This window comes from Cygnus olor, chromosome 1 (genome assembly GCF_009769625.2).
Source record: "Cygnus olor isolate bCygOlo1 chromosome 1, bCygOlo1.pri.v2, whole genome shotgun sequence".
Classification (NCBI taxonomy): domain Eukaryota; kingdom Metazoa; phylum Chordata; class Aves; order Anseriformes; family Anatidae; genus Cygnus; species Cygnus olor.
Genome location: NC_049169.1, coordinates 177142194 through 177169877, shown reverse-complemented (window position 1 = coordinate 177169877; position 27684 = coordinate 177142194). Strand labels below are relative to the sequence as shown.

At 38.0% G+C, this 27684-nt stretch overlaps 1 protein-coding gene across 1 annotated transcript in view; it reads left to right on the top strand.

The window, feature by feature from the left end:
- Positions 1 to 27684, top strand: part of VWA8 (von Willebrand factor A domain containing 8) — a 190008-nt gene that overhangs the window by 112817 nt on the left and 49507 nt on the right. Inside the window, exons 27-35 of the mRNA XM_040541186.1 lie at positions 6010 to 6118; positions 6953 to 7091; positions 9261 to 9463; positions 17368 to 17484; positions 17968 to 18032; positions 18133 to 18258; positions 18869 to 18978; positions 20949 to 21103; positions 22860 to 23055. Of these exons, the coding sequence (XP_040397120.1) occupies positions 6010 to 6118; positions 6953 to 7091; positions 9261 to 9463; positions 17368 to 17484; positions 17968 to 18032; positions 18133 to 18258; positions 18869 to 18978; positions 20949 to 21103; positions 22860 to 23055 (1220 nt within the window). The remainder of the gene's footprint in view (positions 1 to 6009; positions 6119 to 6952; positions 7092 to 9260; positions 9464 to 17367; positions 17485 to 17967; positions 18033 to 18132; positions 18259 to 18868; positions 18979 to 20948; positions 21104 to 22859; positions 23056 to 27684) is intronic.

Here is a 27684-nt window from a genome sequence, read left to right as displayed (position 1 = left end):
TTGAACATCATGATCTTGAAGCTGTTTTCCAGCCTAGATGATTGTATGACTATACTGAAGTACTGACTATTATGCAGGTACTCTGGCATATCTTAACGTTTCTATTGGATCCAACAATTTGTGAGTCCTTTTGTTTCAATACATTTTAGAGAAGTCTGTCTGTAATCTATTAATAAAAAAAAAAAAAAAAAAAAAAACTTAAGGAAATTACAATTATTTAAATTGTTGCTGAAACATAATTGTGTTAAGTGTAGGAACAAAACCATGAGACACATGAGCAACACACTGCAGTGCAGAGTCTCAAGAGAAGGAACTTCGATGGTTGTATTCAACTGAAATTTCAGGGGAAATTTAACAGAGAGTAACGGTGACCCTTATGGGAATTTTAGCTTAGGCTCTGGAATTAACATACTTAATCTTGGGAGGAATTTGAGGTGGTGTCTAATTACCATTTAGAAAAGAGTTCTTGCAGTAGTTATTTTTTCAAGAGAGAAATTAATTTGTAAATGCTAATTCATTTATTTCCTAAATTGGTGTTTTATATTAGACCTTTTCTCTTTGACTTCATGTGCTCTCAGGAGATTTGTGAAGCAATTGTCAAGCTGAACTAATTGATATCCCTTTAGAAAAATTCTACATCTGTTCAGAGATACAGAAATAAAATGTTAACCTCCTGGTATCTTTTATTTCAGATCCCGGTTCAGTATTCAGCTCATTCTTCTGTAGCATATTTGTTGTGTGGAAGTTTCTCCTATTCTAATATTAGACAGATAGGATTCTGCGTAATTCCTGAGACTTAATGAGATGGCAAAACAGACTACAGAGTTAGACTTTAAAAGCCTATTTTTTATCAGAATGTTTTTTTTCTACTGTTTTTCAAGCAAAATGATGCTTTACTTTTTTTTTTCCACCTAATCCTTTGGGCCATTTTGTTTCCTTGAAGTTGTATTTTCCAAATAGGATGGCCATTCTTCAAGACACTGACATGTGCAATATTGTCAGCTTAGCATGTTGTGATATTGTCAATATCTCCTGGTATTACCTATTGAGTGGTTGCTTTATCACTATGGTGAGTAAAGCAGATGGCTTGTCTACCATGCTTTGCCAGCACATAGTGGCTAAAATGGATAACTCGTTATAGTAATTCATTATCTTTCTTTATGTACGCTTTGTTTTCCCATTAACATCTGTTATGCCACATTTGTCTGAACTCATGTTGATCTGCCATTTTGTTGCGTGGTTCAGACTGTTGGCAGTTCCTAGGTAAAAGAGCATTCAGCTCTAATTCTGGTGGTTATCCTTAAGGAAATACCCATTCCATTTTTTTTCCCCTCCTTCTGCTACTCACTTCCAGTTTCTTGCTAGATCTTGAATATTCATTTTCTATGAACTGAATCATTTATATGTAATGTAAATGTGTAAATTTTAATGGCTTTGCTGTTCTCTTGAGTCTGGTCCTTTCAGGTAGCATGTAGTTAAATGTTGGATCTGGCTAGTATTGTATGTGTCTCTTTTCCATCCTGCGCACTTGTGTGTGTGTGTGTGTGTGTGTGTGTTCGCACTTGACTGTAAAGGAACAGGAAGCCTAACATGAATATTTTCTGAATATCTACTGCTTATATTCTAATCAAAAAGTATTTTCATTAAGTACAGAGATCTGGATGGTAGAGTAAGTTCTTGGATTCAAACTGTATCTTATTTAAGTTGAACAAAAAAAAAAAAGAGGGGGGATAAATGTCTGTTCAGCTAGACTGAACACAGACTTTTGTTTAAGTCCTTGAATACTACATTCTGTTCCAGCATTAAGCTAGTTTACAAGATCAAATATTAAACAGTTCTGTTACCTGTCAAAGTTCACATCTGATGCTGTACTAGTAGGGTAGCTGGCTGTAGAGAACTTCTTTTCAGTGAAACTTTGTTCTTATAATGTTCTTAGCTGTTTTCCAGTTTGTTCTCAGAAACTTAAATGGGTACATTCATAAAGACTTTTTGAATGTTTTTTTTTTTTTTAATATATTAGCCTAGAATGAATGTATTTTCTAAATTTAAAAGATGAAAAAAGAAATGTGTACTGCAGGTGTCACTCTGAGTTTTCCAGCATCAGAAGTTGATAGGGAATAATCTTATAACAGATTGTCTTCCCTTAGACTGCAGCGTGTGAAGATAATCAGGCTAAATAATAGTTAGAGGTAGAATTGCCACATCAAGTGTAAGTCCTGTGCCTATCATCTTTTCTGAGCAAATGTTTTTATGTAACCATTTCATCAACAGCGGTGATCTTAAGAAAAATGATGTAAAACTATGAGCAAATAAATTTGATTATTTCAAATTTTTTCTTAACCTGCAGACACTGCCACATCCATAAGGAAAGAAGTGATTAGGAATAATTCATTAGAACTTGCTTTTAAGTCTTGGCTTCCTTACAAGATTACTGCAGCCTGTCGTGTGGTTTTTCTGTTGTATGAACCCTTTCCAGCTTTTGAGGAAAGCATGAATCAGGGTACATCACAGGTGGAGATAGCCATGGAGTTTGAGTACAGTTCTTACCCACCCACTGTACTTTTCTACACCCATTGGATCTCTTTGTTTCTCAGATTTTTGCCACGAGTGGCATTTCCACAGTATCCTGTCTGCCCTTTATGTGAGCAGTGTTTGGTTCATTTAATTCAGTTGAAATACTGCAGAGTGTCAGGAGTGCCTTGTGAAGCTTTTTACTAGCACTGTCACTTCAAGTTATTTTCAAAACTTGGTTGTTGTTACCTCTAAGTCCTGGGAAAAGAAAAGTCTCCGTACTTCACTATGTATCATATATGTTCAGTGGAGGAAAACTTTAAGAGGTGTACATGTCTCCAGTGTGGTCACTTTGTTTCAGTACTTCTGTATCCACAGCCTCTCCTGAAAATCATTCAGGAGGTACACTGCTTATAAGACCTTTAATGCCACCAGCTTCTTCTATACTCTGTCTTTCTTATATCAGGTTTCTGTGCAGTGAAATGGACTAAAAAAAAACTGTCAGGTCCTACTTTTATTGACAAAGGAACTTTGCATTATGAATTCTTTGTTTTATTCCTAAATTCTGATCTACCTTTCCCTCCTCTTTGCTGTTTGTGATGGCTTAGTCTGCTGCCCTAGAGAAACTAAATTATTCAGGAGCAGGGAAGAGAATAAAACCTCAAGGATCTGGGAGAAAGGAGAAATTAGTTTTCCTAAGGGAAGAGAGGAACTATTAACAAAGCAAATCTCCAGAAAGCTGAAACAGAGTGGAAATGTTTTGTTTCTTTGGGAATGCGATCTGTAATTCTGTTACTATATAAAGCAGGGTATTCGGTTAGAGCTGGTTATTAACATATGTTTTGTTTTAAAATTTAGTAAGTACTCATGATTATTAGTGAACCCATTTATTTCTAGGATGTTGTCCATGGGAGTAATGTGTAAGGAATTAAAAACTAAATCCAAATCCTTGTGGAAGCTGATGTACCATTGAACTAACAGGAAACAATTATTGCTGATATAGGCATATCAGGGATTATCCTACTCATAGTAATCATTACCAAAAAAAATATATATATATATATACCTAGTTTCTTTTTGCACACAAGACAGTTTTGGCTCAAGACATAACCAAAGTTTTGCCAATAAATCATTTTGAAACCCAAATAGATGCTTGAAGTAAGATTCCAGTTCATGGATAAACTGATTTATCTTCTGACTGGACTGTTTGCCCTTTCTCAAACTGCATGAATGCGTTTATCTAAGAATTGTCTATATGTGGAAACAGTACATCCTGAACATTTTTTTCCTAATGATCTTAAATATTGTAAAGTAAAATATATTGTATTTGCATTTCTTTCGCGTCTGGCTTTTTTTTTTTTTTTTTTGTAATTTGGGAAGAATCAGGCAAGGTATAAAAGTGCAAACTGGAATGAGGAAGAATTCAAAATAAATCCCTCTTTAAACATCGGTATCTGTTGATATTCATAAACAGGCAATAAATACTCCACTGGTTCTTTGACTGAGAGAGGAAAATAATGACTAAGAGAATGGTTTGGTTTGGAAGGGACCTTAAAGACCACCCAGTTCCAGCCCCCTGCCATGGGCAGGGACACCTCCCACCAGACCAGGTTGCCCAAAGCCCCATCCAGCCTGGCCTTGAACACCTCCAGGGATGGGGCATCCACAGCTTCTCTGGGCAGCCTGTGCCAGTGCCTCACCACCCTCTGAGTGACGAATTTCTTCCTAATATCTAATCTAAATCTACCCTCTTGTAGTTTAAAACTATCCCCTTTTGTCCCATTCTATCTGCCCAAGTGAAAAGTCACTCTGCATCTCTTTTATAAGCCCTCTTTAAGTACTGAAAGGCCACAATGAGGTCTCCCCGGAGCCTTCTCCCTGGACATCTCTCTCAGCCTTTTTTCATAGGAGAGGTGCTCCAGCCCTCTGACCATCTTGGTGGAATGTATTTCATACACTTTCCTCGTTACGTGCCCCAGCGGTTTATTGCTGGCAGCTGGATGGTTATCTAAGATCTGTAGCATCCAAACCACTTTCTATTTCCAAATAACAAAATGTGTCTTTGGCTATCTAACTGCCTTGGCAGATGGTCCAGATGCAGAATGGGGATGGAGACTGACTCCCTGTGAGTACTGGCTTCTCCAGGTTGCTTGAGGTTTGGTACAATATTCCAGTAAGAAATGTTAATTCATCTTTCCTGCGTGAGTTGGAAAGATTAGAGGATATTAGTGTTCATTCCCTGACATTTTCTCTTAAGTTCTCAGTGAAAAAAAAATACTAAATATTGCCAAGATTCATATGTAGTCCAACTGGGGATTTTTGACTGGAGATAACTTCTTATTCTGAAAAGAGCATCAAGAAGAATAGAAACAAACCTCTGGTATCCAGAGGGGCCTGGTTGGTTTGTGGGGAGAGGGGAAAAAATATGACAGTAGGAAAACATCATGAAATGGGACAGAAGAGGCTGAGCACAGGCTTTTAACCAACAGTCTTAAGAGAACTTCCTTAAAATAGACTTTGCAGATATTTATAGAAACTGGGAGAGGGAATGTCTTCTGTTCTCTTGCCAAGTCCTGGAGCTGTACGATAATGTGCAACTGCTTGTAATGCAGAATGCAGTTTTGATAGGAGGTCTCTTTAGGAGCAACGGATCCTAAATAAAAGAAACCAAAAGGATGAGTTCATTAGCTTGAATGTATTCATGCCAATCAACACAGTCAAACTGCTTTTAGTGGTTGCAAATCACTGGAGAAAGAACAGAGTGGGAAAAAAAAAGTTGTCCCTTATTTTCTGTCAAGCTACTTTGTTATATGCCATCATACTTCTTTTCCTATATGAGTTTGAAAATGAGTTTTGCTTTGGCCTGTATATTCCTTCCCTAAGTAAAAAGTACAGAAATTAAGAAATTAGACCAATGAAACCAACTTTCAAAGAAGTCTCTGCCCTTCATGTAGGCTGTACTGGCCAGGAGGCAGTGGCAGACTCACATCTGTATTACATTGCCTATGTTCATGTGAACAGAAGCAAAATATATGGAAAAAAAATCACTGAAGTTATTGCATAGTTAACTTTCCACACTGTTTACTGTGCTTATTCTGCTGGCTTTTTAGAAGTGTGTCAATTACAGTTGTTCCTGTAAGTGGTACTATCACATCCTGCCTGATCTGAATAAAACTAAGCGAGAGACGTCTCAGATATATTTTATTACATACCTCAAATAATTCAGACTGGGAAAGTTTTCTTTTGAGGCCATATTATGTGAAAGGTTCTTTCTTTTATTATGCTGTTTAGGTTGTGATTGTATTAGTATTCCAGAAGGCTAACATTTTTGTGATTTAAAACATAAAATAAATGAAATATTTTAGTGAGGAAGCATTTTCTGCAAGAGAATCTTTAAATATGGTTAGTTGGAAAAATGCTGTTGTTTAAATGATTCATTCCATATCAGTTGCAAGTTAATGAATATAAAAATTCGTTTGTTCCTGCATTGTTTGACAGACTGCCATTACCAGATCATAAATTTATAGGCTACTGGAAAATCGATCAGCCTGGGAATGCACGACAGAAACTGCTGTGTCCCACAGAAACTCAGAAAATAAATGTAAAGGTTTGTCTTTTTTTTTAATACATAAAATACTCGTTTTATGTATTGGCATGTGAAGAACCTAAAATGACCTTTCTTGTGTACCTAGCCCTCAGAACATGGGATGTGCTTTAAAAATCAGTACATTTGGTCAGAAGTTCTTGAAAAGAGCTTTTTATAAGGACACTGAAAGTACCATGTTTGAAGGAACTCTGTAGCTGTTTAGGATGCTTGGAGGTGGCCAGCTTCAGCCCCCAGATTTCAATTTTTGGATAAGATCAGAGACTAACTGAGAAGAAAGCTGTTTTCCTGTTTTTATTTTACATGCAGCTGAATTCTTATGGGTCTTTGGCACTGCCAGGTTTGAATCTGAAATTTTGGTACAATTTGATCTGCAGTCAAAGCTTTAAAGTCCTTTTCAGCTTTGAGCTCTTGGCCTAACTTCAGTAGTTATTACTCCAGTGCGTCAGGGAAAAAACCTGAACTGCTAATGTGATGTGGGATTCATATAACAAAAAATTGCCATTGAACTTCTTTGAGACAAAAAAAAGATTCTGATTCTTTCCCTTGCATGGATTGTGTTTTATCAGAACATGATACTTCCTTCATGCCATTGAGCAATCATGGTTCCAAACCAATAAATAACTAAAGATGAAGGCATGATGGTCTCTATATTGTGAAGAAAATGGCTCTATGGACATTCAGAGAGCTTGCAGAGAAGTATTTCATTTACTCTGTCATTTATTAATTGTTTCTGTTGTTAATAGTATTAACAGTCTTGAAGAAGACTTCTAGATTCGAGTAAAGAATGACAAGCAAAGTATTTTAGCAAGCCCTCATTGTTATCATTTGTTTTAGGGCCCTATATACCTAAACATTCAAGGATTTCCACTGGAACGACATGAATCCCGGTCCCTCAGTTTCACAGAAGAACTTGCCTTTTGGAAACTGCCTTTGGATGAAGTTAACTTTGTTTGCGACGTCACTGTAACAAAAGGTACAGTAAGAAAAGCTAGGAACTTTTGTAATGATTCCCAGTATCATAAATACATGAAATATCCTGGAGATGAAGAAGAATTAGGCTATTGACATCATAAGTGCCTGTTGACAGCCAGTGACAGAATATGAAAGGATAATATGCATATGTAATGTTCTAAGGCTAGTAACACACTGGTGTTTTTTCAATAGTCTGTATTTCTGGGTATCTTTGCAAAGGATAAATAAAATAGTTTATCTTTTTCCACTTTTTTTTATTATTATTATTTTAACAGTAGATGAAATACAAAAATAATCAGCCACTGAAATGAGAGCATAATTTCAGACATTGTGGTCTTCGTTAGGATATGCATCCTCAAACTGAGAGAAGGATATGTAATTAACGTAGAACAGCCATAAAAATAGCAAGTCTGTCTAATTTTTATGTTCAACACTATAAAGCTTCAGAAAATGATTATTTGACTTTTTCCTTTTTCTCTTGGTCAGTTTAGTCGTAATATAAACCATAAAACTTGCATAGTGCTATGCTTAAACTGATTAAAATTCTTTCTCACTGAATCAAACCTGCCTTAGTTACTTATATTTCTTATGTCCCAAAGTGAAATTGCATTACTGGGAATATTCATAAACATTTTTAGGGTTCATTTGGATGAGGGGATTGAGTGTACCCTCAGTAAGTATGCAGATGATACCGAGTTGGGAGGTAGTGTTGATCTGCCTGAGGGTAGGGTGGCCCTTCAGAGGGATCTGGATAGGCTGGACTGCTGGGCTGAGGCAACTGGGATGAGATTTAATAAGGCCAAGTGCTGGGTCCTGCACTTTGGCCACAATAACCCCATGCAACGCTATAGGCTTGGGGCAAAGTGGCTGGAAGACTGTGAAGAAGAAAGGGACCTGGGAGTGTTGATCGATGCTTGGCTGAACATGAGCGGGCAGTGTGCCCAGGTGGCCAAGAAGGCCAATGGCATCCTGGCCTGTATCAGGAATAGTGTAGCCAGCAGGAGCAGGGAGGTGATCATCCCCCTGTACTCTGCTCTGGTGAGGCCACACCTCGAGTACTGTGTTCAGTTTTGGGTCCCTCACTACAAGATGGACATCGAGGCCCTGGAGCGTGTCCAGAGAAGGGCTACAAAACTGGTGAGGGGTCTGGAGCGTAAGTCTTATGAGGAGCGGCTGAGGGAGCTGGGCTTGTTTAGTCTGGAGAAGAGGAGGCTCAGGGGAGCCTCATTGCACTCTACAACTTCCTAAAGGGAGGTTGTGATGAGGAGGGGGTTGGCCTCTTCTCTCAAATAACTAATGATAGGACTCGAGGAAATGGCCACAAGTTGCACCTGGGGAGATTTAGATTAGATATCAGGAAAAACTTTTTCTCTCAAAGAGTGGTCAGGTGCTGGAACAGCCCAGGGAGGTGGTGGAGTCACCATCCCTTGGGGTGTTCAAGAAGCATCTGGACAAGGTGCTACAAGATACGATTTAGTAGCTTAGTGGGTAGTATTGGTGATAGGAAGATGGTTGGACTAGACGATCTTGTAGGTCCCTTCCAACCTTGTGTTTCTATGATTCTCTTCTATGATTCTATGATTCATCATTAAGCATGTCTAAACTTCACTGTGTATTATAAACAGATTGATGATGATCAATACTGGAATGCTGCTTTTTCTGCCTGTAGCCTGAGTTTCAAGTACATTTGCAAACTTTTATGGCAGTGAAAGAGAAATTACATTGCTTTGGTTTGATTTTAAGAATTGTCTGAAGTCCAGCTGGAAGTGCCAGACTTTCCACAAAGTTTGCATTTGTCCTGTGTGTAAATAATTATTAACTATATTAATTGAAGGGGAGAATGGGATAGAGGAGGGAGAACCAAAATTATAAACAAACAATCTTTTAGACAGATGTTGTATATGCTGGCAGACACTGCAGTCATATCTACACAAATGTGCCTTGGACTACTTGTTTAAAGAGTTTGTAATGTTGTGGCAAGAATCTGCCTGTTAACATCTAGTTAGTATGAAGAGACCATTTATCTCTCTTTATCTCCCTGTGTGATGGTAATTGTCAAGGTGGTAATTTTGCTGTACATTTTACTATATCGTCTGCTTAGTTTATAATATATATTTCCAAAATAACAATATGCAATATCAGAAACCTTTCCTTTATTTTCCTCGTTCAGAAGATGAAGCTGAAAATGTTCTTTATGTTACTACATGCAATCCTGTTGCCTTGTACTTCATGAGTGTTTCTAGTAAGAATGGATCCTTTGTGGATTTTTATGACCTCTTCCCAAGAACAGTTGGAAATGTCTGGCAACCTTTTGTGACTGTGGCACCACTCGGAAATCCACTCAAAGGTCAAGTGCTTGTACATGAAGAGCAGGTAAAAAACAAAAACAAATAAACAAACAAAAACCACACAACCAACAAACTACAGCTAAATGTTTGCTGATGAGTCAAATAGTGTCATAAAGTCAGAATCACTAAGGTAGTCTACCTCTGTAGATGGAAATAGCCTGGATAAGCCTACCCCCTTCTGAATGTTCTCTTTTTCATTATACTTGAAGCCTGAGAGTTGCCTCAGCTTTAGTTTTTATGTATAGATTTTTCTCTTGCACTTTTTTGCTGATTTAAAAAAACCCATTATGTGTTTTGCGTTATTGAAATTGAGTTCTATCTGCTTATCTTATTTCTCTTACTGTTAGAGGGAGATTGGCCTTTATGAGAGAAGATTGAGTTGAGTTCAGGAGTCTCAGTCAAGCAACATGCATTTGAAAAGTACAAAGAAAGCTGGTTTATTCCATGAATTTAAGTTCTGCTCCGGTCTTGTCCCCTTTTTACTTTTTGAGCAGTATATGAAAGAGACATTTTCTGAGTCACAATGTAAAATATTGCTTATATTTGCTTCACGCCACTATTTTTGGTTTGTTTTCTGAATCCTGGTATTTCTTATTCTGTAACATGTGAAGTACTGAGACTAGAAAGAAGGCTATGTAAGCCTTGACATTTAGTGTATCAGCAATGCAAATTTAGAACCACTGACGACTTCAGGGTTGGTTTGACTTGAATCCTTTTTTCAGAATCAAGTAATGCATACTTTCCACATACTTTTGCCTTTCCATTACTATCAGTGACTGATTGGAATATTTCCAATTTAAAATTTCTTTGCCAAAGAGTGAGAAGAGACAACAGTTGATAAAATGCTGCTGGTTATTATTATTCATTTTTAATTAATATTTATCGTTCTCTATGTTACCTACCAGTCACAGTAGTTTGACATGAGCATTTAATGTGGTCATTATTGTTGGTTGGTTCTTCATTTTCATTTTGTTCTGAATTTCTTCTGCCCATTTTTTCAGTAGGTGAGAGGTGCCAACTTAGCAGAGCTTTTCCTGCACTCCGTTGAGATTTAAGTAGCTTTCAGTCATTCCGTAACTAGTGTCTCTGTGGTACTGTTGTTCCAGAAATATTTGTCAAGTGTTGATGGCACTTTCTGGCCCCAAACATGACAGTTAAGCTCAATACCTTGTAAGAAACACAATTCTGCCTTTGGTAGAGTTGTGTATGCCTTCTTTAGTTTTGTCTTGGACGCTTTCCAGTGCCAACTGGAAAAATGTGATTCTGAAGATACCTGCTTATCGCAGTTGCCTGCGTGGTTGTCTTGAGCAGCTATAGAAGTATGATTTGGGTTATTTTGAGATGCACATGACAAATTTGTTCAGTTCTAAACAATCCTTGGCCTTTTTTGGCAAAGTCAATGCAGGAAACTGTAAAACAGATGGCAGTCTATCTTGTGTCTAAGAATGTTTAGAATGTCTCACACTTTTTAATATAAAGCCCAGCAAGCAATATTCTTTGCTTTCTAAGTCTTTGAAATTCCTACCATGAAAGTAATTGTCCTGTTAGTTTCATTTTTAACCAAATCACAGGAGGATTCAGTTTCAGCACTGAGGTTTTTATTAGAGGTTTGTCTGTGAAGCTTTAGACAGTTAATTAACTCTGTGACTGGTTTTGCCTGCTCTCATGGCATATATTTTTCAATGACAGTATGACTTACTCTGAAATAAAGATTGTTCTATGCTAGCTCAGTGCCCCTTTCCAGTTGACTTACATTGAGCTGTAACCTCCTGTTTTTTTCACGAAAGTTTGAATATTGTCAGTTTCTTAGCAAGTGCTAAATTGAACAAATCCTGTCTGAAAATAAGTATACTTATACTGCTGGAAAGTAATACAGAATTACAATATTTTGAATGCTTTGCATTATCTTAGGACTCCTTACACAGTGTTAGTATTAACATAGAGTTTATTGAGCGTGAAAGTGTGTTTCATTAAACTACACGCTTGATTGCAAATTGTATTGCATTGTATACTTAGGACACCATTCAAGAGTTATTTTAGATGTACCAAGTAACTTAAGTAACCATCTTGTACAGAAAAAAAATGATGCAAAATGCTTCTCTTGTGTATTTCATATTTATATCCATGGACACCATTAGTAATTTATTTGCAGTTGCTTTTTAGATGAGGCATAGATCAGCCAAACACACCTGTTGTAGTCTTCACAGCCACGGCCATCCTTCCTAATGTTAGGGCTTGTGATGCAATCACTGTGTTTCTAATTCCTACTTAATTGAAAGATTGATTCTCAAGTAGTTTAATTCTTCCACTTGGAGCCTAGGTTTTATACCCAGCTCTTCCTGCAATGGAACCATGGAGAAGCTGTGTGCTTTCATGGTGCACCTGTGAAATGAGGTGGATATTGCTGTATATGAAATTAAATGAGATGGTTTATGATATTACGAGTAAGTGTACAGTCTAAGTAAAGCATATAGTCTAAACTAATCATCCAAGTACCTTCTGTATCTGTTGAGTGGATAAAGTTGATGCAAAAGAAAATTCATCCCGGCTAAGCTGTAGCACAGTTAATTCCTTTTGGAGGTGCCTTTCTCTTTCCATTGGCTACAGAAGGAGCCTGGACAGCTAGAATAGTCGAGATGCCTGCCTTTGGGTGAAGTAAGATCACTAGCAACCTTAACCTTAGAATTTGTAGCATTCACATATTAATACAAGTAGATCAGTGGGACATCTATATTTTGGACAAGGCTCCAAGGATTAGCTACTTGTGCTAAGGGTACATCAAACAGGTCTGCAAGAAAAACAAGTAACATAAATGGTGTGTGATGCTTTAGAGATTTGTCTGTATGTACTTGCAAAAAGACCGAGAAATATTAAGTATATTTGTAGAAATCAGAAGTTGCATTTATAAAAATTAAAAGAAGTCCACTTGGCAGATGATATTTCATAAATCCACTAATTAAGCAATATCAAAAGCTATGAAGTTTTTCCAATTTCTTTGCTTTAATAAAAATCTTTGGAGATAAATGTTTATGACTACATAATAGAAGAGAATAATTTAAAATGGATGATAACTGCTGGAAAAGATGAGATGATGATATTGCAGTTCTTCAAATAAGCTTGTGATTTATTTCTCAGATTACATCCATCTGGATGCAGTAGGACCCTCCAGTAAAATAAAATGAAAATCACCATTCCTTCCTGTCCTTTTAAATAAAATTTTACTAAAACTTAACTTCTTGGGGCTTTAATTTAATTGTACAAATCAGAGATTTATTTGCTTTTAAGCCATCTCTTCATCTTCTAGGAAAAAAGGTTGGATGATACTGTTCCACCCAGTGGCCATTCCTCTCAGTGAGCACAGCCTATTTTGACTCCTTTTTTTGTTTGTTTAAACTGAGCTGATAGATTTTAGAAAGACTCTTCTGAAATCTCAGGTCATTTCTTTGTAAGGTGGAAATTGCAACGTAAAGGAGAAATATTAATCTTTTCAAAGTAGTGACACCTGTGCCCTATTCTCCCCATAAGTACTCCAGGGCATACCTCTATTTCCTATAAAGCAATATGCCTGCCCTTTTCCCTTTTTTCTCTATTTTTTTTCCTTTTTTTCTCCTTTTTTCCCCCTTTTTCCCTTTTTATTCATTGTCTTTCCTTTTTTATTTTTCCTTTTTTTTTTCCCTTTTTCTTTCTGTATGAAGTTTTTCTGTATGAAAAACTTCTTTTCTTTTCTGTATGAAGTTCAACAAGGCCAAGTGCCGGGTCCTGCACCTGGGGCGCAACAACCACAAGCAGAGCTACAGGCTGGGAGATGAGTGGTTGCAAAGCTGCCTGGAATAGAAGGACTTGGGAGTACTGGTTGATAGTTGGCTGAATATGAGCCAGCAGTGTGCTCAGGTGGCCAAGAAGGCCGACAGCATCCTGGCTTGTATAAGAAGCAGTGTGGCCAGCAGGTCTAGGGAAGTGATTGTCCCCCTGTACTCGGCTCTGGTGAGGCTGCACCTTGAGTACTGTGTTCAATTTTGGGCCTCTTGCTACAAGAAGGACATGGAGGTGCTCGAGCGAGTCCAGAGAAGGGCAACGAAGCTGGTGAGGGGTCTGGAGAACAAGTCTTACGAGGAGCGGCTGAGGGAGCTGGGGTTGTTTAGCCTGGAGAAGAGGAGGCTCAGGGGAGACCTTATCGCACTCTATAGGTACCTTAAAGGAGGCTGTAGAGAGGTAGGGGTTGGTCTGTTCTCCCACGTGCCTGGTGACAGGACGAGGGGGAATGGGCTAAAGTTGCGACAGGGGAGGTTTAGGTTGGATATTAGGAAGAACTTCTTTACCGAAAGGGTTGTTAGGCATTGGAATGGGCTGCCCAGGGAAGTGGTTGAGTCACCATCCCTGGAGGTCTTTAAAAGACGTTTAGATGTTGAGCTTAGTGATATGGTTTAGTGGAGGACTTGTTAGTGTTAGGTCAGGGGTTGGACTGGGTGATCTTGGAGGTCTCTTCCAACCTAGACGATTCTGTGATTCTTTCTACACCTTTTGCTTTTACCACTCAGAAGGATAGCTAGTACGGCATGGAAAGAATTTTGATAAGCTTTGGATGTGATTTTAAATGGGGTATGTATAAGATGAATAAGAAGAAAATTCATACTGAGAATTGATTTGTCTGTAAATTAACTGCACACTTCCGTTTTTTCTTACAAGTACTTTGCACTGTTGAAAGGCTACAGCTAGACCGACAGCAGCCAACAGTCTGCCTCAGTGAGCACAATGAACTTTGCCCAGGCAGTGTCCTGCCAGCATCCTTTAACTCTGCTTTTATCTTTCTCTGTCGGGAAGTGGGATAGGAAGGGAGGGAAGTGCTTTTCCCTGTCCCACATGCTGCTGGAGCTCTTTGTCGAAACTCTCAGATAGCATGCGGTGAGAGAGGGAGTATGTGATATAGGAGCTGACAGGGGGATCCACCTCACTCATTGCATGTAAACATCCTTTAAAAGAAGATTGTTTTTAACTGCTTGTGATCTAGACTGAAATACAAGTGGGAACCTGCGTATGGGAGGATTTGCAACCTACTAGCACTAATGTCTGAAACCTCTTATCCCCATGGTAGTCTGATACATGCACTCAGGAAGAGGATGTATTCCTTCAAAACTAGCAGACAGTAATTCTCATCTTTTTGTATCTTAAAAAAGGCGAAGATTTTGGTTTTTTGTAAGCACAAAGATTATATCTCTATTTGCTGTGCTCCATATTCCAAAATCTCTAGGGCAATCAAGTCTCCCAAATTATCTGAAAGACACCATTCACATTAATTAGAAGGCCAGTAATCTACCTGCATGCATTTCTCTACCTCTGAAGGCTTGGTGATTTGAGCACCAAGCCATAAGTTCTTGCACAGACTTTTATCACTTAGACCTAATGAACAATGTGATAGGTCTACATCTGTGCCTACGCTGCCCTGTGTCCATGCTTAATATATACAGCGTCAGGATTGTTACGGGTGTGCTACTCAAGAGGTTGTGGAGTGGCCCTGATAAAAAAGATGCTTGTGGGACACGAGGCAAGGTGAGTGCATACTGTCCAGAGCTAAAAATCAGCCTCAGCTGAAGCTGACAGCAAAGGAGAGTGTTAGCAAGCTTGCTTGTTCAAGACACGAGCATCGAGGGCAGAAGAGAATGAAACTTAGAGTTATCATGGGGAGAAGAATACCAAAGGGTAAAACTGAGTTGTTTATACTGTCCTACTCTGAAATTGAAATTTATTCTTTTCCTTAACTCCGCTCTGTCTGTAAGACAGTAAGGACCAACTTCCCATACCAGCAAAGTGAAATCACAGCCCTGCTTGGTTTAAGGACTTTTAAGAGGAAAAATGCTTGCTAGAATAAAACCAGCAGTAAGGAAAGGGAAACTTTGCAGTAACTAAAAATAAAGGCACGGCACTTCATGAGATTGGTTATTGCATCTGTCCAAAGTTTGGAATTCCAGACATCGGGGTCGGGAGGTCGCCCAAAGGTTACTTTTCTCCCAGTCAAGAACAAACACAGCGGAATTGCACACCACCGTCTTTTCCCAGCCCACTTGAAGAGTTGCCAGAGCTGCTTTTGGATGTGTTCGCAAGTGACGCAAAATTCTATTCTTACACACAGACAGAATATACATCAGTCACTTAGCACAGAAGGAAACGATTAACATCAAAAGGGGTGGAGTGGAGAGGCTTTTTATATTACCAGCTACTCTCATAAATTCAACGCTAAGTGGAAGAATGTACTTGATTCATACGTGTCCTTTATCTCATGGAGAAGGCTAATACATCTCTTTGGTTCAGCAGTGCTGTTGCAGAATTATATAAATAAAACCAACGTTTTGGCAGAAAACCAACATCCAAAGCAAATGCTTTTTTTTTTTCCCCGAACCGCATTTCTATAATTTTGGTTTGTAATGCATAAGCAAACTTCTTTTTTTAGGAGTATTGAACTCCAGCTGAAATTCCCAAATGCTCCAAATAACATGGTAATATTTTAAATGCTTTACCATATTTAGCTTCAAATGACTGTCATTATTGAATAAAGTTAATTCTCTCAAATAATCCTAGTGAAAATATGAAGCCTACCTCAAAAGAACAAAATCACTGTGACTCAGATTGTTTGTATTTGTTTTATTTAGGACAATTTTGTGGGAATTTATGTTTTGCTCCCTTAACGTCTTTCGTGCGTTATTGCAGATGTTGTACGTAGACAGTTTACTTTTAGTAAGCCCTAACAGAACCTAGTGTTTCCTTGAATGGCAAACAAAAAGCTCAACCCAAGACTTAATTAACTTGTTCTTATGTACCTTTTAAAGTTCATTTGATGCAGTTAAGGTTGCCCCCGAATGATTGTTCTCTTGAATTCTTAAACCCCTTAGGAGCAGCTATAGGTTCATATGTACTTCATAAAAAGACACATTTAAAATGACCCTGCAAAACAAGCAAGTTCACCAAGTTGTGTATTTTGTGTCAGGTGCATTCATCCATGTCATCCACTCCAGACTTGGCTGTCGCTCCTCAAGCATAGCGGATCAGGGTGTTAGCTCCATGCGACACATGGGTCACAGAACTGGAGACAAGCTGCAGCACTGTGCAGCAGCCAGGGAAAGCATCACTGACATGCTGTGGTCCTCTCCCTGTGCTTGAACCAGGGCTGGCAAGGGGAATATTGTCCCTCTCCCCATCACCTGACATCACGTGTGAACCCTGGGACAGTGAGTAATAATCTGAGAAATCTGAAGAGGTTTAAAATTTAGAATGCTGTCTTTTCATGTTTTATGTGGAGGACACTTGCACCACTCTGTTCAGTATCCTGTCCTTGATACTGATCCTCTAGAGTCATCCTGCTGTCCTGCAGTAGCATCCTACCTCTGATACTGTAAGCTCCTTGAGCGTGCAGGTCACAGAAGGATTTTTGCACACTGGGATTTTTAATAGGCTCCAAGGTATCTGAAGTATGAACCTTGGCAAGAAATACTGAGTCAGTTCTCTTCTCACCAGTTTTTCACCTTCGATGTAATTCAAGCAATGGATACTTTAGAGTAATGCTAAGGAAACATAAAAACTGAAACTAAATATTTTAGTGGCTTGACAAAGCAGAACTAGTATGTCTTTCATATGTAGCTGACTACAGCTTAAACACATAAGCCATACTGTTATAATTTCTAGAGTTTATGCAGAAGCTGTATAGAGAAAACACTATGGAAAAACTGAAATATCATTCCGTCTTTTTTTATATGTACATAACCTGAACAATTACATTTCTCCATGAGCTTTGAAATGAACCAAGATCCAGCCTACGTTTACCAACAAAGTCTGGATCATCTTTTCAAAATGACCTAAGTCACTAGAGTGCTTCAAACAGATTTATTGTAGTCTCTTAAATGGGCTTGAGATGTATGCAGATCTGCTTCTCGTTTACAGAGCAATGTTGTGTTGTTGCTGGATACAAACAACGGTGCCCTTCGCCGACTTTTGCTCTTGCCAGATGATCAGGAGTCTCCTAAGAGAACGTCTTGGTGGAGCAGCAAGGAAGAGACGGTGAGGAGTAACACCTGCCTCTATGATACCGTTTTTGTTGGAAATCAAAACTCAGTATTGGAAAAACTGCCCCAGGATTGTTTTTCTTTACTGTTTGTGGGGGCACAAGCACTTAATGGTTTACACTTCTGTAAGTTTAAATGCCTTCCATGGAAAACAGCATTGTTATGGAATAGTGACATCAAAGATATAAATAAGTGATATTGTCTGTGGATATGTATCTTTAAAATCTCCCTCTTTGGAACTAGAGCTGGGAATAACAGAACATTTTGTTACAAGGGATTATGTCCAAAATAATGAACTAAATTATGATGCAATTATAGAACTTGGGACAAGACAGGCTAGATAGCGTTTTGAAAGGTAATTAATGGAGTGAGTTATTCCAAGTGAAGAAAAAATGGAGTACACTTCAAGAGGAGTCAGGGAAATTCGCTGGGACTAATCTAACAAACCCTAATTGCTGTGTGACGTGTTTTTGTACAGAGCAGCTACAAGATGTGCCGAGAGTTTTCACACAAAAACTGGCTGGTGTTCTACAAAGAAGAAGGGTGAGATTTAAATTATATGCTTGTGTTATATTGATTTATAATGGATCACTTCATATACATACCTATCTAATTATTCTTTTCTTGGCTTCTAATTTTACAGAAACCGTCTTATCGTATTGGATGTATTAGAGGGCCAAACTCACACCATCTCACTTCCAATCAATCTGAAATCTGTCTTCCTCGTGGCTGAAGACCGGTGGCTCTTGGTGGAAAATGGAACAAATCAGTTAGTTAAACCTGATTTTCTTGATGCATTATGTCTTGTTTATGTCTGGTTTATGTTCAGGAGTTTTACTCCCGGTCTCAGAGTTGTTTCTTCAATTTGTAAGAACAACTAGACTTAAACAGTTGGTGTTTTACTTGGTAAAAGTGCAGATGAGCTTGTAGAGCAGGAAACCTACAGGACATGCCTACATGCACACCTCTGAAAATCTAGACTAGATTTAACTGGATGCATGTTTTACTGAGGTGGCGTTGATCTTTAGCAATTAGAATGTTGGTGGATTTGGCTTTGGAAATACAGCCACATAGTCCAGAGTTAGTGCCTACTTTCTCTACTTCCTAGTCACATGAAAGAAATATTACTCTTCTTTCTTACTTTTGTATAAATGCACAGCAGATAAAAGTATGTAAATAGTTACCAGAAGACAAATCTGCCTCTGGTTGGCTTACCCTCTCCTGTCTCACATGTGTTTGGTAAAACATAGTTTTAGAAAAAGGTGTTGATAACCTTGTTTATATAAATGTAAAATCTTTCTGCTGTTTCAGAAAATAAAAGTCCTTGTTTAGAGTTACAAGTTTAATCCGGAATTACTATAAATGTGTATCCTTTACAGGAAATTTCTTTTAACCAAACGTGCTCATATGGAGGCTGAAGACAGTGAGGTTTGCCAGCTGTATGCATTGAATGAAGAGCCAGCTGACATGGGATTTGGCTTAACAACGGGTATTGAATGCAAGCTTGGCTTGTTCTCTTTTTTTTTTTTTTTTTTAATCATTTCTGTGTTTGCAGCTGCACAAATAAGGCTCTTTGCTTTAAAGGTCTGGGTAACCTTCTCTCAGATTCTCTTTTTGTCCTCCCCTTATCATGTTTGGTTAATAATAACTTTTCAAAAAGCATGGTAAATTCCATGCTTAAACTTCAGGTTGTTTGAGTAAAGCATTTAAGACCTTCAGTCATGGACTTTTAGGAAATGTACAAGCATACAGAATGGAAAATGAAAAAAAAATGACTAGGCAGTTATTACCACATAGAGGGGACCAAATATCGTGACAAGCCCAATCTGTATACCATTGTAGGTCTATTACACACGCTCAGATGAGCTAGAAGACATCTAACACTTTCAAAAATACAAAGACCTCCTGTTAAAACCTAACAGAAGTCACTGATCATAAAGATCTGCAGAAAGTGTGCACCATCACACCTATGTTAAAAGATAGGGGGAATTTATTCAGTAGAATTCCCAGATGCTGCTAGGAAATGAAGCATGTCTTATGGTACAGAAGAAGGCAAAAATCTCCAGTGGGCATCATTCTGCCCGGTAAGATCTGCTTGTCTGCAGATCTGGTGATACTTTCAACCCTGAGCACCTGATCAAGGTGCACAAAATCCTTAGTCTGCCTGGTTTAATAACACTAAAAGTATATGTGCATAGGCTTTGACCAGTCTTCAGTGTGTCTGAGAGAGAGAGAGGGAAAAAAAAATAAAGAAATCACTGTATTTTTGTGTTAAAGAGGGAGAAATTTCTTCCTGATCCTTGAGGCTATCTTAAGTCTGAAGAAGGAGATTAACATGGTATAAACATGATACAAGCAAATATTATTGGCAAACAACGAATAAGGCTTATTTTTTACATAAACAGCAACAAATTAGATACCAAGTACTCTTATCACAGCTTAAATATCTAGGATCCTTTTTGTCTTTTGTATAGTTTATCAAATTATCAAGCTCCATCAGAGCACACTAGTTTCCTTCCTCTTACTGCCTTATTTAGAAACCATTATAGAGTATCATTCCTTAGATGGGTAGAAGCCTTACTACAATTTCCAGTCTCAAAGTATTTGTGGACAGTGTATTGCTGCATGCTTTTTGTGCCTTATTTATCCTTTGTTATGTTATTTTTCTGATATGAAAGGCTATCATATCCCCTCTCCATTTTTTTTTCCTAATCATTCAGCAAACCCAGAATGTATTATCTTCAGCCTGCTGTCATTCTTTGAGGCAGAACCTGTGGCAGGAGAGCTAAGAAAAGGTAGACTGGTGTGGGTTTTCCACTGACTCACATTCATTCATCCTTTGAGGGAGGAAATATTTTCTCCTGCTGCCAGGTAAAAGAGATGCTGCAGAACTACAGATCAGGAGTTCTGACTGTGTTTGTAGTATAAGGCAAGGTAAAGGTCTGTTATAGATGCACAGAATAAAATTTAGTTTTTCTTAGCTTAAAGAAAAAGAAAACTAGACCATTATTTACCAGAAAAGTGTTACTGATAACATTATTTAAAGTGAAAAGACAGAAAGACAGCCACCAAGAAATGTCACATTGACAAATACCTGTACAAACCTACATTTTGCCTTTTTGTGCACATGCATTAAAACAATCTTTAATGAGATCACATAGTGTTATATGCCATAGACTTTGTGTCTCATTTGTGCAGTAGAGGACAAAATTAAGTGGTATAAGCAAATACAAAGCTAATTATTTCCTGATTTTAAGTGTTTAACTTCAAGAAAATTACATTATTTCCTGACTTTTTTTTCCGTTTTTATAGTATAGTATAATCAAATCTTCTGCTTGTTAGTAAGTTTATCCTCAAAGTAGTAGCAATGATTAGTGCTCAGCACTCATGTAGTTAATGTTGTTTTCTATTGCACATCTGGATTAAATGACTTTCATTTTGTTTAATTTCCCTGTTTAGCATCAGAACTGAGTGTGCCGCATGCAGTTTCAAGTGACCAGCTATCTTCAGAAAACCTCAGTGCAGCTGTTGGACAAAAGATCAGCTCCCCCAACAGGATTTTCTCAGATGAACATAATTACGCTACTATTGTTATTGGTTTCCCAGACCTCTTGGTAAATACTCAGCATTATTATACAATGAAGTAATATGATCTCATTTATTCTGTAACCAGTTAAATACCTGTTTACCAAATGATATGGAAGAAGGGAATGACAGTAAGTGATACATTCATGTAATGTACATCATTTGGTAGGACAGTCTAATCTAAAAGGATTTTATTGGAGTTTGAAATAATAAGAAACTGGGCAAGATAATGTGTAGCGCAGACAAAATTCACTGTAGGTAAGTTGCAGATAGTGTTGCTAGAGGAATATTTTATAAATTGTGTTTTGATTTTTTTTTAATATAACCACTGAGAAAAATGATATCAGTATCATTTTGAACTGTTCAATGTGAACTTTTTGTTCAGTGTTCAGCAGCTAGCAAGCCTCTAGATTTAAGAAAAAGAAAAAAGATGCAGAAAATGGTAACAAAACTATGCCCACAGTCACTATTTAATGAAGTGGTTAAGTATAAATACTGTATGTAATCCTTCCCATTCTATATCCAAAAATCCTGTGACAAAAATAGAAAAGGACCAGAAAAGAAAGTGAAACTTAATGGTGCAATGATCAATGCTGTTGCAAGGACTGGAGGTAAACACAGGGAACATAAAAGTGGTATATTTAATACTTAACTTGTATTTACTGTCTGTTGATACATATAAGGGGTGATGGGCTGATAGACTGGGTCAAATTAGAAAAAATAGCTCTTAACAGGCATGAATTCTGGGAAAAGCCAAATGATGGAAGAAAATACTTTGAAATCCAGAAGGATTCAAAAATATGTCTTTGACAACAAAACATTCCCTGTGGCTTTGCAGTTTGCTTTTGAGTTTTACCTGATTCGTATTTATATTGTTATGAGAATGAATACACTAGCTTTTCATAATATGAAAAGTATATTCATTATATATAGTATATTCATTATAAATATATTCATATAACCATTATAAATAGATGCAAGTTTATTACAGGACAAGGGAGATAGCATAGAGGAGGGAGTGCTAAAGATGCTACATACCTCTGTACTAACACTGGTGACAAAACACTTTGTTCTCCTTGATTTAGACTAGGGGTCTGTCTTTCCTTATACATAGTGTTACATGTATATGTAAATGTGACTGCAGGGGTGGTGGAACAACACTTCAGATTTAGACCTCTAAGTTCAAGTGGTATAGGTGTTTATTACATATGAACAAGATATCTAAGCTCTTATTCATAGAAGTAGTTCTCAGCTGATCAAATGTAGAAGCCTTCTTCAAGATCAGATGATTTGCTCTCTAGGCTCTACTGACTGTAGAGAAAGATGAAGCACGGTTTGTGCTTACCTACGTTTTTGTCTTTAAACCTGGACCAAATCACAGCCTTAATGTCTACCTTTAAATTTATTAGCTGAAATATGTTTGCATTTATTTACACTAGTTAAAACCTAGGTTATGGTAATAGTTCATTTTAGAGTTTGCTTCCAGATTAGTGTTTTTTTTTTTTTAATGTTCCTGGTTCAATGTTTAAAAAAAAAAAAAGTTGATTCAACTTTAGATCTTCAAAGAGTGTGACTTCCTAAAGCTTGTATAGACCTATTGTTTTATCACTCCTTATAAGAGTTTTTAATGACAAAATAATCCAAGTCTTTTTCTTGTCATATCAGGTAACCACTGTAGCTACATTTGATCTGAAATTAAACAGAAAGTGGACCTTACTGAGGAATACTTCTTTTTAGGCTCAATTATAGTAACTACTTTTTTCAGTAGAATCTTCTCTCTTGCAGTCTCCCAGTGAAGTGTACAGCTGGAAAAGAAACTCCTCTCTGAGTCGCAATGCTTCTTCTGATTCATTTTATTATGGAGCCCGGAGGAAAAGAGGAGCTGCAAAACAAACCAATTGTGTAACTTTATTGGCTTCTAATCAAATAGTCAGAATTTTAGCACCTGGAGATGTGCCTTTGAAAGACATTTACCCAAAAGGTAAGAGGTTCATATACTTGTGCTGCAATAACTGTACACACTTGTTTTTGTTTTGTAAACCGCAATCACTTGTGAATTTTTACAAAATGTTTTCAAAGAATTACAGAGCAAGTATTTGAGGAGAAATGAGAGTAGTTGCTTTCATTTTGCCAATTTTAAAGTGAATTTGTATCTTATTAACATGCTGTACCTCTGAGGTATTAAACAGCCTACCCACAGTGTGAATATGCCAGCAGATGGGATCTCACTTTGCCCACACTGGGAACCATCTACAGGAACGTGATTGTTCCAGTTCAGCAATCAGCTTTCCAACCTTTGCTCAGATGCACAATTGTAAGGCATGCCATATTTGTCAAACTGATCATCCATCTCACTTAGCTTGAAGACAGACCCTGGCTCTGTTTCCAGCAGGGCCAGCAGGAGAGGTTATTTAGAGAACACATGTGAGCCAGGCACTTCTGTTTCTTTCCTTTCATACTTCAGATCTCACCATTCATTCTTGTTTTATTAGGGATGCTGCAGGGTACATCCCTGCCTCTAAATCTCCTTTTATGGACCCATTGTGCACAAATTTGTCTGGTCCCTTTTTAAACTTGTGTGTCTCCACAGCAAGTTCGCAAGTTCACTACTCTGTGTCATGAACCGGTCTCCTAACAAGATTTATCAAGTGCTTCGCATTCTAGCATGGCAGGGTTGGGTGAATAACAAGTCTGCATTCATCTTGAACATCACCTACATGACTGTAAACTGCAGTCACACCTACCTTCTCTCCAATCTGAAGAGACCCATTTTTTTTAGTTCTTGTGTACAAGTCAATGAGCAACATTCACATATAGCAAAGCCATCACTTATAAGACAGGTATAGAGTACAGACCTTCAGACTTTTTTGTGCTGCCACACCAAGTTTTCTGTTATCATTGTATCGTTAGCTTCTTCAGCCAATAACTAAATATGTGTTGATTAGTACTAAATAACAGCATTCATGAGTTTTGCAAAGGTCTCAAGGGAAAATCACTATCAAAAGAGAAACCCCCAAAACATTTCTGTATGGTAGAAGGGCAGATTTTTTGAATACATCAGTGCAAGAAGCTATTCCTGCTTTGTACTATGTGAACTCTGTCCCAGAATAAATGCTTTATTCCAAATTAACTCACTTTTCCAAAATAAATGATCTAATATATCTGCTCTCACTTAACACAGATTAACTTCCCTGTGTAGAGAAACCCTTTTATTTATTATTTTGAAAGAGTAGAAAAGTAACTGTCTGCAAACATTTATTTGAATCATAGAATATCCCAGGTTGGAAGGGAGGCACAATGATCATCAACTCCAACTCCTGGCGCCACACAGGACCACCCAAAAATCAAACCATATTTCTGAGATCATTGTCCAAAGGCATCTTGAACTCCAGCAGGCTTGATGCCGTGACCACTTCCCTGGGGAGCCTGTTCCAGTGCCTGACCCCCTTTCAGTAAAGAACCTTTTCCTAATCTGAACCTCCCCTGAAGCATCTTCATGTTGTTCCCTCAGGTTCTCTCACTGGTCCCCAGAGAGCAGATCTCAGCCCCTGCCCCTTCACTCCCCTCGTGAGGGAGCTGCAGGCTGCCATGAGGCCTCCCCTCAGCCTCCTCTTCTTAGGTGGAACAATCCAAGTGACTTCAGCTGCTCCTCACACATCTTGCCCTCCATACCCTTCATCATCTTTGTTGCACTCCTTTGGACACTCTTTAATAGTTTTATGTCCTTCCTACATTGTGGCACCCAAAACCACACACGATACTCAAGGTGAAGGCCGCACCAGCGCAGAGCAGAGCAGAACAATCCCTTCCCTCAACCAGTTAGCAATGCTGTGCTTGGTGCACCCCAGAATATGGTTGACCCTCCTGGCTGCCAAGGCACACTGTTGACTCATGTTCAACTTGCCATCAATCAGAACCCCCAGGTTCCTTTCCATGGAGCTGCTCTCCAGCATCTCATCCCCCAATCTGTGTATATGTCCCAGGTTGCCCCTTCCAGGTGCAGAATCTGGAACTTGTTCATCTTAAATTGCATGCAGTTGGAGATTTTCCATCCCTCTGATGTGTCAAGATTTCTCTGCAAGTCCTTACTTAGTATAAACTTGCTTAGTGTAACTCTGAGTCCTGCTTCCAGGTCATTTATGAAAACATTGAAAAGAACTGGTCCCAAAATGGAGCCCTGCAGAACCCCACTAATGACTGGCTGCGAGCCTGATATAACCACATTTACTGTAACCCTTTAAGCTTGACCTGTCAGCTGATTGTTTGACCATTGTATTATGTATTTGTCTAGCTATATGATGGACATTTTGTCTAGAAGGATACTGTGAGAAACTGTACTGAAAGCTGTACTGAAATCCAGAAAGATTTCATCAGCTGACATCCTTTGGTCAACTAGGTGGTAACCATGTCACAAAGGGAAATTAATTTCATTAAACAGGGCTTTCTCCTCGTGAACCTGTGTTGGCAGGGACCAATGACTGCATTGTATTTCAAGTGTTTTTCAATAGCTCCCAGAATAATCTTCTCCATAATTTTATCAGGCACTGAAGTGAGACTGACATGTCTGTAATTACCAGGGTCTTCTTTCTTGCCCTTCTTGGAAACTGGGACAATATTTGCCAGTTTCCAGTTGACAGGGATCTCTCCAGATTCCCAAAACTGTTGAAAAAGAATCGAGAGAGGTCTTATGATGACATCAGCCATCTCTTTGAGTACCCTGGGATGAATCCCATTGGGCCCCATAGATGTTTGCATCCAGATGGAGCAGCAAATCCTGCACAACTTCAGAGTTGACTGGGAGTTTATTGTTTCCACAGTTATGGTCCTTCAACTCAGGGTTCTGAGGGTCTCAGGGCCCATCATCAGTGTTGAAGACAGAGACAAAGAAAGCATTAAATGCTTCCGCTTTGTCTGTGTCCCTATTTGTGCGGTGAGCATCCTCATCAAATAATGGACCAATGTTATCTCTTGTCCTCCTTTTGCTGTTAACATATTTTTAAAAGCCTTTTTTATTGTTCCCCACAATAATGGTCAGCTTCAACTCTAATTGAGCTTTGTCTGCACAAATTTTCACCCTCGTGGCAAACAGCATCTCTGTAGTCCACCCATCTCACCCAACTTTGCTTCCAATGGTCTTTCTTTATCTGTCTAAGCTCTAGAAGTTCTAAAGAAGCAAAGACAAAGATAAAAACAGGACAGAAAATTAAAGTTACCTACATTTGCAAAGAAAAGGTTAGCTTTTAAAAACTTCAAAATTTACTTAAAATGTTAGTTATAGTTAGCATGACAGTCTTGGAACTAATCTCGTCACACTTTATAAACTACTGAAGGGTCAGACTGGGTCATTTTTTTTCAGGCCTTCACATGTAAAAACAACAACAACAAAACCTGAAGTGGATGTTAAAAAAGTTCAGAAGTTAAATCTTCTGAGCTTTTGTTCAATTAGTTTATTAATTTGAGGGTGAGAGAGAGATTCAGTGTTTCCAAAATGAGAAGCTATAATTGACACCATTATTTGTAAAAGTCTTTTAAGTTGCTGTCATATATTAGCACTTTATAACACTAGATTAATATAATTAAAAAACAGGGGACATCCTTTTTGAAGACTGGATATGAATGAACTGAACAAGTTCTCTGTCTGAGAATTGGCTTCTGTGTGGCTGAACAATTTCATGTGGATCAGCTGAACAAGATGTTAACTTTTTTACTCAACTGTGGTGTGATATATGCTCATGAATAGTGATTGATGCCTCTAAATTTATAGACATTTTTATAAATTATAGGTAGTGAAGTGCTTTATGGCAATTTGAGTTGGAAGATTCAAGGCCATCTTGAAGATCATTATCATTGATTTTTCTTTTCTAAATCATGTTTGAATTTATGAATTAACAAAAATGATCTTAACTGAACCATGTTTAATATGACCTTACTGATACGATTAAATTAGACCCAAGCAAGACTCTAGGTATTCTAGTCCATCACCTTTTTTTTAAGATTTCAGACATTTTCCATTTATCAGTTAATGGTCATTTTTTCTAGTGGAAAGGGAGCTATACATGGAGTCCTACACAGACCTGTGCTGCTCAGTGTAGTCATGAAAAAAAATGAAAAATGAATGAACAATGAGGTGACAATGTTTACTGATGGTACTGGTTATTATTCACAGAACAAAGAATTCACCATGGAGGATTACAGGACATGCAGTGCTGACTATGCAATAAAAATAGCAGATGAAATTCAGTGTAGATAAGCATAATGTACGTGAAGGAAGAAAAGAAGTCTAAATTCTACGTCTAAAATGATGGGCTGATCATTACATGTGAAATGAGCAGATCGGGAGCATGATTTTGGAGTTATGATACTTCTATTAAAATAGTCCAAATCTCGGTAGCAGTCAAAAAAGCAAATAAAATACTAAGAATTACTAGGGCAGGAACAGAGGGAAAAAAAGGAAAAAGAGAAAGAGAAAGAGAAAAAGAAAAAGAAAAAAAAAGAAAGAAAAAGAAAAAGAAAAAGAAATCTTTGCGCTGTTGTGTAAATCCATACATCCTTAATTGTGTACTGTTGTGGTCCTCCATCTCAAGACGGGTGATACCTGAAATGGAAAAAG